At 34.1% G+C, this 18367-nt stretch overlaps 1 protein-coding gene and 1 long non-coding RNA gene across 3 annotated transcripts in view; one reads left to right on the forward strand and one right to left on the reverse strand.

The window, feature by feature from the left end:
• The window catches only part of LOC125063604, a 29057-nt gene extending 18947 nt beyond the window's left edge, over nucleotides 1–10110 (reverse strand). Inside the window, exon 1 of the long non-coding RNA XR_007119539.1 lies at nucleotides 10031–10110. This is a non-coding gene — a long non-coding RNA (uncharacterized LOC125063604). The remainder of the gene's footprint in view (nucleotides 1–10030) is intronic.
• The window catches only part of LOC125063590, a 52907-nt gene that overhangs the window by 15689 nt on the left and 18851 nt on the right, over nucleotides 1–18367 (forward strand). For both annotated transcript variants that reach the window (XM_047670100.1, XM_047670108.1), the window contains exons 2-3: nucleotides 16090–16169; nucleotides 16575–16721. In XM_047670100.1, coding sequence (XP_047526056.1) covers nucleotides 16112–16169; nucleotides 16575–16721 — 205 coding nt within the window. In that variant the 5' untranslated portion in view covers nucleotides 16090–16111. The remainder of the gene's footprint in view (nucleotides 1–16089; nucleotides 16170–16574; nucleotides 16722–18367) is intronic.

Raw genomic sequence — 18367 nt, forward strand, 5'->3', positions numbered from 1 at the left:
TTTAGATTGTCGTAGGAATAAATGGCTTTGTACAAAGGCTATCTTTGTTTAGCCATTTATAAATTTTACGTTTACTTTGCTATCGACAATTTCAATAAATGATTGTAGCAGTTATTCAATTAGCGGTATGCACCGGTGCGTGGAGACGCATAACCCTGTTACACACCAGTAAATGGTCATAACGGGCCGGTCTACTGATCCCGTATACTATTTAAAATGCAGGGTATGTCTGGTTTTACTTACCGCGTAATAACACGGGATTGACCTCTTCCATTTTTAAATTAGTGTCAAGTATTTGTTTTAATCTGCATTTACAGCAAAATCGCTTTAATTTTATTACAGGTTTGTATTTGAGTTGAGGCAGTGTTGGCATAGTGGCTTCAGCGTGCGACTCGTAGGTTGTAGGTCTGATCCTCGGCTGTACACCAATGGACTTTCTTTCTATATTTGCATTTAAAATTTGGTCCAACGTTGAAGGAAAACATCGTGAGGAAACCGATATAACTCTACATGCTATAACGGTAAAACCAAGACGCAATATAGCCGTATTAACCGCATCTCGGCCGAGCCACCATTTATAGCGGCCATTTAACCAATAATCCAGTATGTACTTTCCCTTGTCGTTAAACTGCCAATATTGAACATAAAAGACTTTATAGTCTGAACTGAAGAAGTTAAATGCTCAAGAATTTAATGATGGGACTCATAATACTATTTTTATTAAACTTTAGAGATAGGTGCAGTCTCAGGAGTGTCGAGTATTAAAGTACCAAATCCGGGGGAGGTTTGAAGATAGAACAGAAAAATTGCAAACTCGAAATGCACATAAGAAAGTCACATTAAGCCCTATCACGCTAGGATCTTACCTGGACCATTATCTAAAAACCGATATGCAAGTATGAACGCGGGATTAGGCGCGGAACTTTTTAAGCTCACCCAAGGGCTCCCTAAGACTTGTGGAATAGAAAATGTACGGTTTTCTTAATACAGTGTAAACTCTTTATAACGAATTTCAAGGGACCGAGCATATTTCTTCGTTATATGGAGTATTCGTTATAACGAATGAGGTTATAAAGAATTTACACTGTATATACGGTTACAAAGAGTTTAAATATTTAGATTGAGTACCGACTTATATTATTTAAAAAAATCAGTGGCGCTATAACCTCTTAAGGTCTGGGCCTCAGATGTCTGAATCTGGTTCATGATCATTTTTAAATCTAATAGGCAAGTAGGTGATCAGCCTCCAATGCCTGACATACGCCGTCGTTTTTGGGTCTAAGACATATCGGTTTCCTCATGATGTGAGCGAATGTTAAATGCGCACATAAAAAAGAAAGTGCATTGGTGCACAGCCAGGGATCGAACCTACGACCTCAGGGATGAGAGTCACACGCTAAAGCCACTAGGCCAACACTGCTCCGACTATATTATAGTTCCAAGAAAAAAGGAAATTTGACCCCACATTTCTCGTTGAATTGCATAGAATTAGCCCTTATTTTTAGGCACATTTTGACTTAGTTACGTTTGTTCTGATGAATTCCTTGTACTGATAAATGTAATGAATTATTATAATGCCTGTTTTAGTATAAAGTTTGTACGAGTACAATTATCTGCAATTAATTAAAAGCCAAATTGAATACTTTCCTTTAATTGAATTTTCATATTAAAACCCCTTAGCTAGATTTAATTTAGTATTTTAGTTTGTAATCCTTAAAAGTGGTTTTAGGTGAAAATTTTAATATTGCTTTTTCCTGTTTGAAAGCGAAATGCATTTCCGTATAAATAATTCTTTTTAACTGCTAACATTGAGCGAAATAAAATATATTTTTCATCTTTACAATGTGAGATCCATTACGATAGTTGTAGTAAAATAACTAACTTAAGGTTTAATTAAAACCATAGCTGAATTCGTAACAAACCTATTTAATACTAGTAAAAAACTAGTACAGTTTTTTTTAATTATTTAAAAAACTGGTGTAAGTTCAAATCTGATAAAATAATTAACTGTTGAAATCGAGCTTTCGTCAACTGTCATTTTCATATAAAGGTCTATCCACAGACACCGATATGACCTCCCATGGATAGCTTGTTTCGACAGATGGCTTTTACAATCCGTCGATTGGTTCTTGGCACACTTGTTACAACATTTGGATTAAGATTACTATCTCAGATGGTGGATTATGCATTGAGATAGGTTATTGGGTTCGGGCGTAAATACCCACTTGAACACAGGTGACGTAGCAATATGCAACTGGTACTGAAACAAAAATTGTACACATATATTGGTCAAAGTATATTGTAGTTTGCGACGTTTAGGACATGTGCACCGAATGGCGGACGGCAGAACCTCACTAAATTCTCAACAACACGGTGGCAAGAGAAATAATGATAACTGAGGCTGCGTTGGTGGGTTGGAGTTGCCAACCCCAGAAACAATAAGGGTTCGAAGTTGGCCGCAAGAATCACGAGATAGATTGCGACGGCGAAATTTACTTGAGAAGCCTAAGCCCCATATGGGGCTATATAGCCATTGATGATGATGAATATATTGAAAATAAGTATGACAATTCGATGACAGTCAGCATCAGATAATATAACAAGTCAACATAAAGTACCTACAACACAAGAATAGAAATCATTTGGGAATATATATACAGGACTAGAAAAATATATGTTCATGATTTTTCAAAGTATTAAATAGGTCGGAACATGGCGCTATATCTTGCCAAAAGCAAGAGTTTAATGGTGATGGATTATGACAGAGATACAGAGCATTCTCGCCTGAGGCGTAGAACAGAAGCTTAAGAAGTTTTCACAGGAAAAATATTATTTTGTTACACTATCTTATAATAATTCTTCACCATGAACCCATCAATAGATATCAAATTCTTCTAGACATAGAATATAGTGTCTTTCTGTATATATAAAAATGTTATGTTGCTTTGTGTACGCTTCAAATACTCAAAAAGTACAGCATATGCATACCTATAATCCGCATCAAGGATTGTTTTTATCTATTATTTTTACTAAACAATTTTTTACCACGACTATTGCAAAATTAAACTTATATGAAATGTTTTCTTTGTTTTGTTTCTCATTTCTTAACCATTCAATCACAATCACAGCGAAGTGTGGCAGGGAACAGCTAGTTATATATATAATAAACATATCATCAATACCTCCTTGTTAAGCACGGCTTACATAATTGAAAGGTATCATGTAGCTACGTTTGAATTGAGAGGAAATAAAGTTCCTTTTAGCGCTATCGATCTTCTACGTGCCTCAGACCTTGCCATTCTGTATGAAGATATAGTGCATTACTTCAGATACGCTTAGAATATTTCATAAATAATGTATTGTTTGTATACGTATGTTTGCGGTGCAAGTTATACGAAATTCTTTCCATAAGCTAACAATTTAAGAAGACAACTATTTTAAAAGATTTCTTTAGAGTTTGTACCAAAAAAATTTGTTCCTCAGAATGGATTCTTGGCTAAATTTAATAAAAGGTTTTCTAACGTTGAAATGTTTTGGTAATTCCTACGATGCAGGGTCGCAGTATTTTATAAATAATAAATTGTTTGCATAATAAACATACACACATACATACATTACATAGTCTGTAGCTACAATTTCTTTGTTGTCAACGAAGTATATATCATCGATATATATATCGAACAATTTTCTTATCAAATAACGTTTGACTTGAAAACTTAAATTGATATAAACGAATTATGTATATAAAATACAAATCCCGACTTTGAGATGGTTAAAACAAATTTAAATTCTCATATTTAAATTTATTTTAAAATGATCAGCATTAAGTGAGCTATTCTAATATTAGGTCTAGTACATACAATAACCTTACTCAATGTAAAGTTATCACTGGAAATGCAGTGTTTGTTAAATCTTTAATTGCCTGACAAACATCGATTCATCAAACTAATTACACCGCTATGTAAGCACAGTAACAGATACAAGTGGAAAACAGTTAATCACATCCTACAGGCTTTATAATCAGCTGTACAAATTACGTAAAGATTAAACTACAATTTTAATACCAATATTCCTTATGTTTTTTCTTTAAAGTGCCTTTTTGTATAGAATTTATAGTTTTCTGACTACCAGAGAATGTTTTTCCAAAGTAAAACAGAAGCGGTAAGGAGACAATATATATAGGTTTTAATTTAAACTCAACTCAATAATTACTTTTTTGCACAAATCAAAATCTCAGATCAAATAATAAATACTCTTAGGAAATGGTGCGATCTATTTTTGATCTCATTGTCGAAAGAGTGCGGAGAGTGGGAGAAAATTAAGGCTACATTTAACGGGCTTTATATGTTAGCAGCCTAAAAAAACTTATTCCATTCGATAAATAAAAACGTATTCCCTCGGTCCTATACTAGTAATGTTTTAAAACCGAGATGGAACAGGCGATTAGCTTTCTGTACATTTATTTTGAAATGTCTAATAACATAAAAGCAAACGTTTCCCTCTCTATTTCAATGCAATGCAAATACATTCCTATGTCTCGAATTATTTAAAAGAATTCCACAAATACAAGGGGCCTAAACGTAGCAATTCATATTATATCACCACTAATGAAATTTCCAATTAAATTATTTACCCGTAATAAAGGAATTAGGACAAAAATGGTCGTTGATACCACAAAACCGCTGGGTGAAATGAAGATTATAGGTCAGAGCTATCATTTACTACGATTTTCCAAACCGCATCCGTTTGCCGGTCAATGAACGCATCGATGTGAAGTGGAGCCCTGTCATGTCCAATATGTAATTCTTGGGCAGTGGGTGATTTGATATAGGTATTAGGTACTCAAAGATGATGGCCGCGTCGTGGCACGGTTTTTTTTTTAATTTGTTTACGAAGACTAACGTTTGTACTGGATTCAGAACCCCATGGGATTATTTCTAAGCAAAGTATCTAGAGTAGTTTATTGGTTACATCTACGCCATGAATTGTTATTCTACTTTAGACATTTCTAGGTCGGATACAAAATAAAATTAGATTTATATATAAGACAAAAAATCCGTTCATAATTTAAAAAGAACAAAATTTCTATAGGCTTGAATAGTATTTATTAATTAATCTGATTATGACGTTGATTTACAACTTTTTTTGTAACTAGAAATCAAATTTATTAGAAACTTTCCCTGAAATTATTATAAGTAATCAATCAAATATTTTGGCTCTAATGATACAACTTCTTAATGATTAATCGACATATCTTGTCTGTTTTCCTGGAATGTTTTTGTTTTATAAATTGAAGTGAAAATTGTTGTATCCAGATAGGATCAATGAAAAATCTGCGTCCAGTGACTTACGAAGATACATACCTATATGTTTTAAACTTTAACGAAATTATTTAACGCAATATTTAACAGCCTGGCCACGGGACATTCGCCGACGCGAATATTCGCGCGGTGCGAACCGCGATGCGTCTAGCGACTGAAATAAACTCATAGCAATGTACTAATCAAGCCACGCGCAACGGCGACCAGCGATGCGACCCGCGAAATATACCGAGCGAATCGCGCGGGCGACTGACGTCGCGACGGGCGAGCGAAACAAATGCATGAATCAGTACGGTGCAAGCCACGGAGTCGAGCGGCAGTCGCGGCGAATAGAGAAGGGAATAAATAAGTTTAGTCGTGGTCGCGGCGAAAAATGAATACAGAGTTTTTTGTTACTGAAATACTAGCTAGACCAGCTATTTGGAAGTCTGGCCATCCACAGCATTAATTTAATATACCTTAATCTCAAAAACAATTTTTCAGCGGCACTTAAAATTCTATTTGCATTAACTTTTTTCTCCAATTCTGGTTGAATATTCATAAGAATATAATTGAAGGTTTCAATACTCATTCTGGTATACTCAAAAAAATAATTCTGGATATATTCTGAATTTCTCATACTTCTTGTGGAATTCTCCACAATTTCTCCAAATATTAGATCTTGCACCAAAAGCTATTACTTTCCAAGCAATATGGAGATGATTTCGATAAAGACATTTCGCTGTCGAACTTCCTTACTGGTCGCGGCGGCAAACGTGACTGGTCCGTGGCCTGCAAACGGCCCCGCGCGAATGGTCGCCTCGCCTCCCGCATCGCAGTTCGCACCGCCGATCCCCGTGGCCAGGCCGTAAAATATACATTACTTTGAATATAAAATCATGCGATATTTTCTACATGGAAAATGAAGTAATTTAAAAATTTGTTCTCGACATTTTGTTTATTTTCCCGAGTTTATAGCGCAGAAGTTTACGCTTTCCGCATCTAGACGCTACACAATAGTAATTGTTCAAATAGTAGAAAAATGCAATAATAAAACAGTGATTTATTAATGGCTTAACAAAACATAACTGCTTTAATTTTCTATGTATTCCATGCCTATTAAAACGACTAGAAATCAGTGATATAAGAAAGGACGGAGTAAAATACAGGAGACATAAGTACTTATGAACAAAGAGGACAACGGCCGGGAAACTTTGTTTTCTTCAAGAATTCACTCACGTCAGATCAAAGATACTGTTTGGCAAACAACGCTGTTCCATATCGCCGATTGCGTAATCTAAAGCGCATTATACAGTACTATCTACATATCAAAGCATGTCTTTTAGGCGCCCTAGATACAATATCTAAAACAAAAATGTTCGAATCAATAGTAGTTTCCGAGATGTTTATTCAAACTAAAAAAATCACCTATTATTATAGAGGAATTTTATGTGTGATTCAATGTTCCATACGCGTTTGTCATTTCATTACCTAGGGTTGTAAAGCGTGAAAGCGAATTAACTAATTTAGAAAATGAATACTAGTTGCTTTTAGGATTAGGACAAATTGAGATGGGTTCAATCCAAATGATTAGCAGTAATTATTAATTGGTCTTAAGTGACCTGATTTCGTGCTATATACGCAACAAGATATATATATATAAGATTATTTTAAGACTAACTCTAGGATCAGAGACAATGTTTTTTTTTTCAGAACACAACAAATACACTAATTTGAAAGAAAAATTTAGCCCAGATTGGCTTTTACTACGTAGCTGATTTTTTTAAATAAATTCTCATATTAAACTGTACTGTATTTAACTGGCTTGTTGCCCGCCAGTCTTTTACTCATTACCTAATATCGTCAGATAGTTTAACAATCCTACTTTGGTGAATATCGATTATAAAAATAACAGACCTCAAAACGTAATTTTATGAATAGAGATTACTCATAATCCATATTTCCGTTAAAATAAATGCAATTGGCAACATAATCCCTACTTTGCATATGAAAGCGGCCGAACATGCAAAGTGCATAATATAGGAAATAATTAACCAAAGTGTTGCCATAATAGCTATCTTTTGCAAACGAGATTTTATTACGTCGTTTTATTATGAAATTTCATACAGAATATTGAAAACTTGTTATTAATTTGGCTTGCTGAAATACAAAATATAAAACGCGAATTTATCACGGCAATCGACTTTCCGGAGAATTTTCGAGTCGTGGTCAACGAGAAACTCTATCATGAACTAGACAGATAACGAGTAATAGGTGACGTTAACATGGCAACATTTTATATTAATGAATATTATTAGTCTATTAAAATGATAATAATAATAAATCGTTTATTTGCAAAGATAGTGGTACATTCACATTGATTAATTATAAAAAACACCGCACAATCAGCCATATAAAAATAGGCATGCAAATGTCATATTAACATCATAAATATTTGTTTTATTTAGTAATAAATTGTTTATTTGAATCAGTTATTTTTATGTAAATAACGGTTCACTAGTCAATTCAACGGCTTCAAGTTTTCTACATGAATGCAACAAATATTTACATAATTGTATACACGAAGTTATCTATGAATGCGCTGATTAGCTTACAACTTGAAGTTTATAGCTTAACTTTTCCAACACTTTTCCGTCTTCGGTTAAGCTTTCATCTCATATTTTGTTTAAGATTCACCGCTATGATCATTTTATCTACTTATTATTTTTATGTAATTATTTCAATATAAATATTTACTGAATAATAATAGTTTGCCGTTATTATAAAATTGTCATAAAGTCTTGTTCGAACTACAATTAACCTCATTTTAAGAAATATAGAAGATCTTCGGCAAGGACACAATTGGAGCGACACACTGACACCTCAATTCACTAGGCATCTCCTATTGCAAACAATCGAGTTATGGAATTGGCTCCCATTGTTACCTCCAAGTATTTAAAAAAGGCACACCTACTAACATAGGTGTATATGGGTTATGGTAGCTGCGGTTTTTAGCTCTCCAGTGGGCTCCGTACAATATTTAATTATAAAAAACGTAAGAGATTTTACGCACAAAGATTATTATTATAGAAACAATCGCGTAGCAGGAGTGGACATATGGTACATCTACAGTAGGTAACCTTATAACTCAAGGATTTTGTTTATTCCAATAAGATTCTAAATCAATACTCAAAGGTGTTTATGACGCATCGTTCGAAATAGTTATCATAGCATCCGTGTATCGAAATGACAAGATGTTTATTTAAATATTCATCGCAACAAGTATTTATTTGCAAGAATTGGTTTAAGGAGATTTATTAAGACATTTTTCACGGTGTTTCTCTACTCGATCGTGATCTGTTGAAGAACTAAAGAGCACAGCCTAATGCCTAAAACCGATAGCTAATGGGGCAAAACGTTGAACGCCTTCCCACTAGGTTGATTGACCTGGTGGGGGTGGAGGATGCAGACCGCGTGGAACCGGTAGTACTGGCAATTAGGGGAGAATCCTATGACCAGCAGTGGACGGCAACAGGCTGTAGCGATAAATTTGTCTAGTCCACAGGCGAAAACTCATTAAATTTACATGAATGACTTTTAATAGCCACAGCGTAATCACAAATTATAATTGATTATATTCACAGATTACTTTCCTATCATATAATTAGATATAATATAATCTATGCACATTGTTCTGTTGGTTCTGTCCGAGTGGGCACTTTCACCGGAGGCTTGTCGTGCCGTGCGACAGACGAGTGAAAACTAGAGAGTTTGCTACTCTGTGCGACAGTTATACGGATTGGATTACTTGATTACAGGTTATGGAGGGAAAGAGATTCCTTTGTACGTATATCGCAGACGGAATTCAGGGCTTATTTAATATAGTGTATTCAGGTCACTAAATATGCCTATTTTTGTGTAATTACTCTGCTTTGAGGCAAGATTTAGATTTAGTAGCCACTGAAAGTTAGATCTAACTTAGCTTTCATCTCAAATGTAATAGATTAGGAGCTTTAAGTCCCACGGTCAGAGCCTCATTTCTACTCATACATAAAATATCGTCGCAATAGTTATCTGGGAACTTCTACTGGCCTTTAAAGGTATTGTAGATATTGTACATAGTTTAAAATATTGGCCATACTCTACTTTACGGCGAATGATGTGCAGTGTTGGCTTCGTCGAATGAGGTCGTAGGTTCGATCCCCGGCTGAACACTAATGGACTTTTCATACACATAGTGCGCATTTAACATTCGCTTGAACGGTGAAGGAAAACATCGTGAGGAAACCGGCTTGCCTGAGACCAAAGTTGACGACGTGACAGGAGCTTGATCACCTACTTGCCTATTAGATTGACAAATGATTATGAAACAGATTTATTTTTATTTAACTTTACTCTTTGTAACAAAGGGTACATTTTCACATTGTTATTTAAACATTTAAATTCGAGATTCCTGAACAAAGACTAACCTATAAACATTTGTGTAAATAAACACTTAGCGAAAATATTCGAAGCACTTTGTACTTTTGGCACGAATCATACAGCACTAAGTACTTTTTAATGTGTGTAACATAATGCTTACATGGTTTTGGTATGTTTCCAGAATTTTACACCGATTTAGGTACATTTGTTTGTTAATGGTTTGTCATAAAATGTTTTAACGCCCCAGTAATTTATAGATTTACCAAAACAAATGAAGTACTAAGTTCATTAATTCATCTATTACATACCCCTAACGGAGCAGACATGCCAGTGCGTACCACGGTGTTTTCCTTCACCAAGCAAGTACGGCGGACAAACGGAATCGACATTACGACCCCAGGGTTAACAATTAACAACCAGAATTTAACCGTTTTTTATGAGTAAACAAATTAATAAAAGGTATACGTATACGTATGTTTTAACATTTTTGTTTGACATTTAAATAGCGGCGCATTTTGCGGCGTCAACAAAAACGAAAGTTAAACGTTGAAAACCAGTTTGCGAACTGCGTCACCCAACACGAATTTGAGGCACGACATAGCATAGTGGTAAGAGGTATGACGTTCAACATAATTTTTTAAAGTTTTTACTATTTGACAATTTAATGCAACGGTCAAGGTCAGTGACAGTATTACATCGTTTTGACCATTACTGTACAATAGTTTTGACCTTAAACAACGACGATTACACGATGTATTCCAGTTTCGTATATATTATGTTTCTCATGTAAAAATAATAAGTTAGTAAAGTTCTTTTAACATTTAACCGATGTCAGATAATCGTAATGAAATAAAATAAGTACTACACTAATAAACCTTAGGATAGTGGTGATTAAACAACACATTTACTATTTTTTTTATAAATCGGACTACTGGTTCGAGATGAAGTCTTTCGGTATCTCGATTTATGTCTATGAACGCTTAATGTGCTTCATGCAATTCAACGCGGTGTAGTGTCAAACATGTCATCACTGAAATGATTTATAAGTACTGATTGAATTGTAATAGGAAAATAAATATACAGTATTTAAAATATTCTTAACCTACTTAGTTATAATTAAAAATTGATAAATAGAAAATTTAAACAAATTTAAAAAGTTGTAAGGTGCCACTCCCTGTCACACTTTTAATGCTGACATTTTCACGCTGTTTTGCGATACGATAACGAATAGCGTTAAGCGAGGAAAGCACCAACTGGAGTTACCGGTAGTATCTACCAGGCCTCTTTAATTAAATATTGAAAATGAAAATCAGCAGTCTGAATCCTATCGCTAATTGACAACACAAATTCAACGCTTTCCGTCTTGTTACGATTTCATTTCAGTTTTACATAGGTATTTTGTGAATATGGTGTTTATAAATAGTTAAATAAATAAATCGTTTATTTGCAAAGAAAGTGGTTAATTATCAATTTTAATTGCTTAATTATCAAACTCCGCACAATCAGCCATATAAAAATAGACATGCAAATGTCATATAAATTATCATAATGTCATATAATAAGTTAAATTATTTATAATTGTTGTCAAACTTATGGTCTAAATACTCGCCCACGTTATAAAGGCACCCTGCTTTTAACAATTTAATCCGTTTTTGACAGAAGAAATATACGTTTGATAAATATTGTCATACCATATTTTACTTAACTATTAAGCAAAGCTTTTTCTTGAGAACAAAAGCAAAAGCTCACGTATAATGTAGACGTATTTCTCAGAAGATGCACTCTGGGAGGTATCGGTTAAAAATGCATGCATTTACCGCTATGTGAATTTATCATGGCTACTTTATACGTGTGCCTCTAGTTATGTAACCGTTGGTTAGGTTACATTTAAAGATACATATATAATAAAGTTAACTAACAAAAAGGGCGCACAGCAAATGTTAACAATCACTTATACTTGTAGACAATAAATTGTAAAACGTCAGTTTTGGTAGTAATAAATGTATTTTTCATATACATATATACGGTCGACATCACTTATATCCCTTATAGGTATCAGATTTTTTGTTAGTCAGCGTCGCAACCCCACTACCTCTCATTTTTGTATTATACGCCCTTGTTTTATATACAAAAAAGCAGTGTTGGCCTAGTGGCATCAGCGTGCGACTCTCATGAGGTCTCCCTGAGATCTCACGTTCGGTGTGCACCAATGGAGTTTCTATGTGCGCATCAAATCCATAATTCGACAACATGAGTCACACACAAGGCTGACTTGTCTATGAAATAAAAATATCAAAGAAACAAATGCAATCTTAGACCAAGACAGCCACAGGTTATTATTATTTATAGACAGAATAATATGAAGACAAATCAAGTCTTTATGACGATGCAACACGTTTCGTTTACTATTGTTCCAATATTTAGTATTCCATTTAAGTACGACTTTCTATTTTGTGAACCTACATGTATTTATTTACACTTTATTGCTTGAATACACTGTAATGTTTGCCTGACGCAAAAAAGTGAAATTTTTAAAAGAGCCCATAGATATCCCTCTCCTTTTAGACACCGGAAGGACTTAAATGTCTGTAATTATCAACTAACTTATATGTATAATGTATATAGAATACCAAATACTTGGTTATAATAACTTAATACAACAACTTTATTACACCAAAAAGGTGAACAGTAAAATGAGAAAGTGGAATCCGTGTCGCGGTCTTGTATCTTCCTTGAAGAAATAAATTCTACATAACAAATAATTTTACTACTGTTACTAATAAATTTACTATAGGCATAATTAATTTAGTCCTTATCATGTGTACCCAAGGATAATTCAATTTCAAACTAATTTCCAACTTGACAAAGTTTATAATTGTTTTCAAGTGAGCTTGTATGTGGTTGATTTCCCCCTTACCCGTCTACGGATTAAAATATATTGAGTAGCGGGAACTACTTAGCATATTAATTGGTTATAAGATATTTTTTCATCAGAATGCATTCATATTGTTCTTATATTATTTATTCCAATGTGCAAAATGAAAATACTTAATCCCTAATACTAAACTTCGTCTAAAACTAAAATTGCTATTGAATGTTTCGTCTTTATCACTCTGCGAATAAATAAGTGTTATAAAACACTTAGAGGCAGACAGCAGATACGTTTATGACTAATTTATATCTGTGGGATTAAAGTGCACGGGCGCTAATTAAAGTTGTCGCCTGGTACCGGAGACCCCAAAGCTGGTATTTTCCTCGCTCAACGAATAAGTATCGCAATACAGCGAAATGCTGCCAGCGTTAAAGGAACACAGCCACTGGGACCAAACTTTTAAAATTTGTGTTAATTATTATTATTATTACTATGTAGGTTAAGAATATTGTAATTACTGTATATTTTTGTGTTAGAAATAAATATTTATATCTACTAATATTAAGTGATTGAACTCACGAGTACCGAGTGACGCCAGTAACATGACGCAAGAATCGTGTTAAGTGAAAGGCTGCCAACTCATCTAGTTACACAAAACACTTTCTTATGACAACTTAGTATCTGAAATTTGATATTTTGTTGATACTTAGGAATAAGTCTGTTGGGTATAATCTTGGTAAAGTAATGTAGAGTATCATTGTCTTTTGTTTGTGTAGTACTTTTCGAGCCAGTGATAAGTTTAAGTTAAGCAGTGTTCGCCTAGTCGCTTTAGGTCGTAGGTTCGATCCCCAGCTGTGCACCAATGAACTTTCTTTCTATGTGCGCATTAAACATTTGCTCGAACGGTGAAGGAAAACATCGTGAGGAAACCCACATGTCTTAGACCCAAAAAGTCGACGGCGTGTGTCAGGCAGTAGAGGCTGATACTTGCCTATTTGATTACAAAATGATCATGAAACAGATTCAGAAATCTGATGCCAAGACTGAAAGGGGTTGTAGCCTTAAAGTGACGATTGAATATACTTTATAAAAAAGAATATACAAGCAATATTGGATTAATAACGGAAAATTTCAAACTCCTTCCAAAATAAATATTTCAGTTCTGAAAAATATTAATAATGCATGTTTTTAAGCATTTGAAACATCGTATTTTTGTATACTTGAAGTAAATACTAATAATAATGAAGTCAAAAATATTCATATTATTGTAATATTTAAGTATACGTTTAAGATTAAGTAATAGTTCATAACAAAGGAAATAGAAAGTTGTAATTAGCATTAGCGTTTTCGTAATATGTTACGTGACATATGATCACAAGATACGTTAGAATTTACTAACGTTACAATTTGGAACTATTATCTATAATAATAGCTTATTTGTTTAACAAAAATGCCTTGGATTGTCCATTTATCAAGGAGGGTTTAAGCTATTATCACTCTACGACTATATTACTATAGTCTATTATCTATACGTATATAGGTACATACTAGTATAGTTAAATGGTTGTATCATACGTAAAGTGACCATTTATTCTTTGACACAAAACGGGAAATTGGTTTAATTTAGGTCAAATAATAAGTAGTCAATGAAAAAAAAAAGACTTTTTTAAAGTTATTTATTTAGGAAAAGTTAGTTCGCTAAAAAGTTGTCACTCAAAATGTTTAGTTATATTTAACAGAAGAACAAATTAGTTTTAATACGATGGTGATGATTTCAAATAAGAATGAAACTCTTGGCACGTTTTTTATATTCTGCTGCTTAAATTTTCGCGCGGTTTCTGAAAACGGGACCATTTTGCGTCCCTCAGTTCATTTTGGGGTCACCGGGACTCGTAATTGGAAATTAAAAAGATATTTCTTTAGTAAATGTAATTATGTATCTAGTACTTGGGAAAGACATCCAAGACGAGGCCATACGTGAATACAATCACTTTTATGATCTAAATAATTATAATTACTAACACGTGATTTGCATTTACACAATAAGCTTTGTTCTTTAATAAATTATACCAAAACAGTATTTTGTAAAGCCTTTATAACAAACGGCAACGGAAACGTAGATTATGAGGAATGTTTAACCAACGCTGTAAATGAATGAAAAGCATAACCTGTAGTAGGACCACTGCTTAACCGTCTAATCTTGGAGGCAATTTCCGGCGAAACAATAATTGTTAAATGGACAAAAGGCTTATAAAACAAAAATTATCAGACAAACAGGTGTAGGTATTTTCCGAGCACAATTCGTTTATTTCGGGTTACAAGTCACAATCTTGAACAAAAAGTTCCTAAAGCGGAAAATCTTGAATTTATCTCGTATTTACGGTTGACTTACTCTTAGCCCTGATAACAAGCAAAAGAAAATTTTAGTCTTATAATTCGATGGAGCCGGCTGCACGCTCGAAAAAAACATGACACATGCGGAGTTACCTCGCTCTGAGGCGTTCCATTTAAGGCTTGAAGTGCAAGCGAGAGCGCGAAACGAGCGACAAAGAGGCACAATCGGATTGACATAATTGTATTTATACGTACAAATAAATGTAACTAGATAAATTCAATCGTGATTTCCATTTAACTCCTTCTATATCCATACAAAATATATTTCAAACAAATAAAATTAAAATTAATTTGAAAAATGCAACCATTCCATCAGTATTTTCTAATGAGGTTGTCACGTTAAACTATCGTCAGTAAACCGACTTTATAGACAACCAATTTTTTTTATAAAAATGTAAAATAGTCTAAGCTGTATATTATAATTTGTTTCTGTCATGATTGGTAATAAAACGGGCTTTATTATTATTACCTTTAGCCCTTAGTGACTATTGGGTAATGTATTTCTCAAGATGAGTCGCAATTGTCTGGAGTGTTACAAGGCTACCTGGCTTAGCGACTCAAATGTACTGCGTAATGGCTTATTCAGACATGACTAGAATAATAATTATTAGTTTTTACAAGGACGTAAACCTAGGAATGCCATCAGGGAAACTTAAATGCCTCGATAGTAAATCGTTACGTTTTTGATATAGACTACTTATGTTATTGTCATCTGGAACGGTATAAACAATATGAAGAAGGATTTAAGCAAATTTGTAATGTTTGTTTAGTTAGAACTGTTCGCTTACGAGTCATGATCGTTTATATACCTGGTGTGTCTGTTGTTTTCTTCTCATTTTTTTTATTGATTAATGTGTGATTTATGTATTGTAAAATTGTTGTGATTGATGAAATTTTTTCAGTATTCGCAATATTTGTGCATTGTCAACCATTTGTATGTTGTTTTATTAAATTAGTAAAACAACTTAATACATAACATTACGAAAAACACGGGCTGATTCAGTCGCAACTAGCAAAAGGGCGTCTATTGATAGTAATGTAAAAGATGTAAAGAACTTATAATTATAAATATTGATTGTTAAAATGGATATTTTGTTTCAGATTTCGTCTGTGTGATGCAGCGATGTCGACGGCGGTGAGGACGGCGCTGCTCTGCGCTGTCTTGCTGTGTTTCCAGCAAGGTAACATTCTTGATTAATTATCTAGGCTCTACTTAAAACATCGCTACCGTAAGCTACTACTGTGGTTATATACTTATTATAACATAAATAATTACTGAACTTATCATTTATATTTATAACCTCTTTAATTTTTATTTCAGTAATATTATTTGGTCAAACTGTTAACCGGGCTTTTAACCGCAGAAATTCTTTCGTACCAAGTTATAGTCATAATAACACACAAATCATTTTTATATTCGAAACAACGGTCCCTAAGATTAGCGCGTTCAAACAAACTCTTTAGTTTTGTAATGTTACAAACTTCATAACGTAAATTACACATTGAGTAATAAATTGCGTGACTTCGTCTACTACCCGACATAATATCGATACAGTACTAGTATACAGTATTATCTATGGTTACAGTAAGTGCCGAGCTAAGAGGAAGGTGTCCAGCTCAGGAGAGCTCATGTCCAGCAAGAGCAACACCGTGCAGCAATGATGATGAATGTGGCGAACAGATTTGTTGCAACACGTCATGTGGACAAGCCTGTGTGGACCCACTTTATACAGGTTAGTATTTCATTTACACAAAATAACATATTATGGTAATTTGATCACCTTTACATAAATACGGCTTTAGCTATAAACAGTGGCGTAGCTACCTAGGGGATAGGCGGGGCAGTGCCCCGGGGCCCTCAAGCTCAGGGGGCCCTGGAATCCTTACCAGAAATCTCGATCGTTCTAAACTTTTGGAAATTTCTCCCATTTTCAAAATAAACCCACTTAAATCAAAACATTAATTTGAGAGAAATTCAAAAGATATGCCTAGGGAATTCCCAAAATTTCGGTTACAGCTCATTGTATAACGCGAATTAGATAGCAATTGAAAACAAAACCGCATCAAGCCTGGATTTAAACGAAGTCATTGATACTTTTGCGAAAACTAAAGCTAGATTTTTTTTTATTATAATTGTTATTTAGTCAGTTGGTAGGTAGGCCCGACCTTATTAATAAACCCTTGAATCTTCTCTATGTTGTTACTGTTTAATATTTTTTTTACCTGCCCTGTACAAAAAAGCTGAAGTAGCTTAGCATTTTAAAAGTATTTGTATATTTCATATTTTTATTTGATAAAACCTAATCAGTTTACATAGCAGTGGGGCCCCATTTTTTTAATTTGCCCCAGGGCCCTTGGTCACCTAGTTACGCCACTGGCTATAAACGTCACAACTAACAATATTTGTTTTACTGTTAAACCGCATTCAGGGTTGAAATTAAATGTCAAAATTTAAACAGCCTCGGAACTTATTAGGAACGAAGGTAAATAGTTAAAATTAAAACACGCAAGAATATAAACCAAAAACACTAATCAAAATGGGCCCAATTCAGCTTTTACTTGCTTTCATCAGCAACACTTTGAGAGCCTCATCTACCATACACACACACGTGAAAACAATATGGCGGATGTTTATGATCAGCTATGTAGCTGATAAAGAGAAAAAAGATAAAAATATTAAACTTATTTGATTATTAAAATGTAAACCGCTTGAAAGCAGTAGGGGAAAACATATCAACAGCGAGGAGTTTGGGGATGTCAGCTCGCCGGTGTAAACTTTCCTAACTGCAATCAATTAAAGTTCGGCGTTGACTTACGAAACATGTATTTCCGCAATAATTCATTGTGGTACGGTTTCCATGATAATCCGCAGAACTTTTTTGGATAGCCTCGACTCTTTGTTCGTAGATGGAGTAATAAGGATTCCATATGGGCTTGCGTTATAATTAAAATTACTTTGATTATTTTTAAATAGGTAACTCCAACTGCGACAATTGATATTTATATTTACTTTAGGGAATATAAGTGGAAAACATTTTGTTTTGTTTAATTAAGAGGCCTTTTTTTATTATTAGGGGAATGCATTTCCGAACAGATTGTGGTACTCGCTATAACAGCCCCACTCAAACCCTCCAACGTCACTGTTAAGGAAACTTGTCGCAATTACATCGTTAGGAGTAACAGCGTCGTCAATTCCTTTAACCTGCAGACACAACTCTTTTCCTACTAACTCTCGCCATTGTAGCTAGCGCAAATTTTAATGGCGAGTAAACCTGCCTTTTCTTTATATGCCTCGCCTTCTGCCTCAAACTTCAACTCAACCTCACCTGATGCTGCCCGCTTGATGTTCATATCACTTATTACTAACGCAGTTAAAGCT

The sequence above is a fragment of the Pieris napi genome, chromosome 1, assembly GCF_905475465.1.
Source record: "Pieris napi chromosome 1, ilPieNapi1.2, whole genome shotgun sequence".
In the NCBI taxonomy this organism is placed as follows: domain Eukaryota; kingdom Metazoa; phylum Arthropoda; class Insecta; order Lepidoptera; family Pieridae; genus Pieris; species Pieris napi.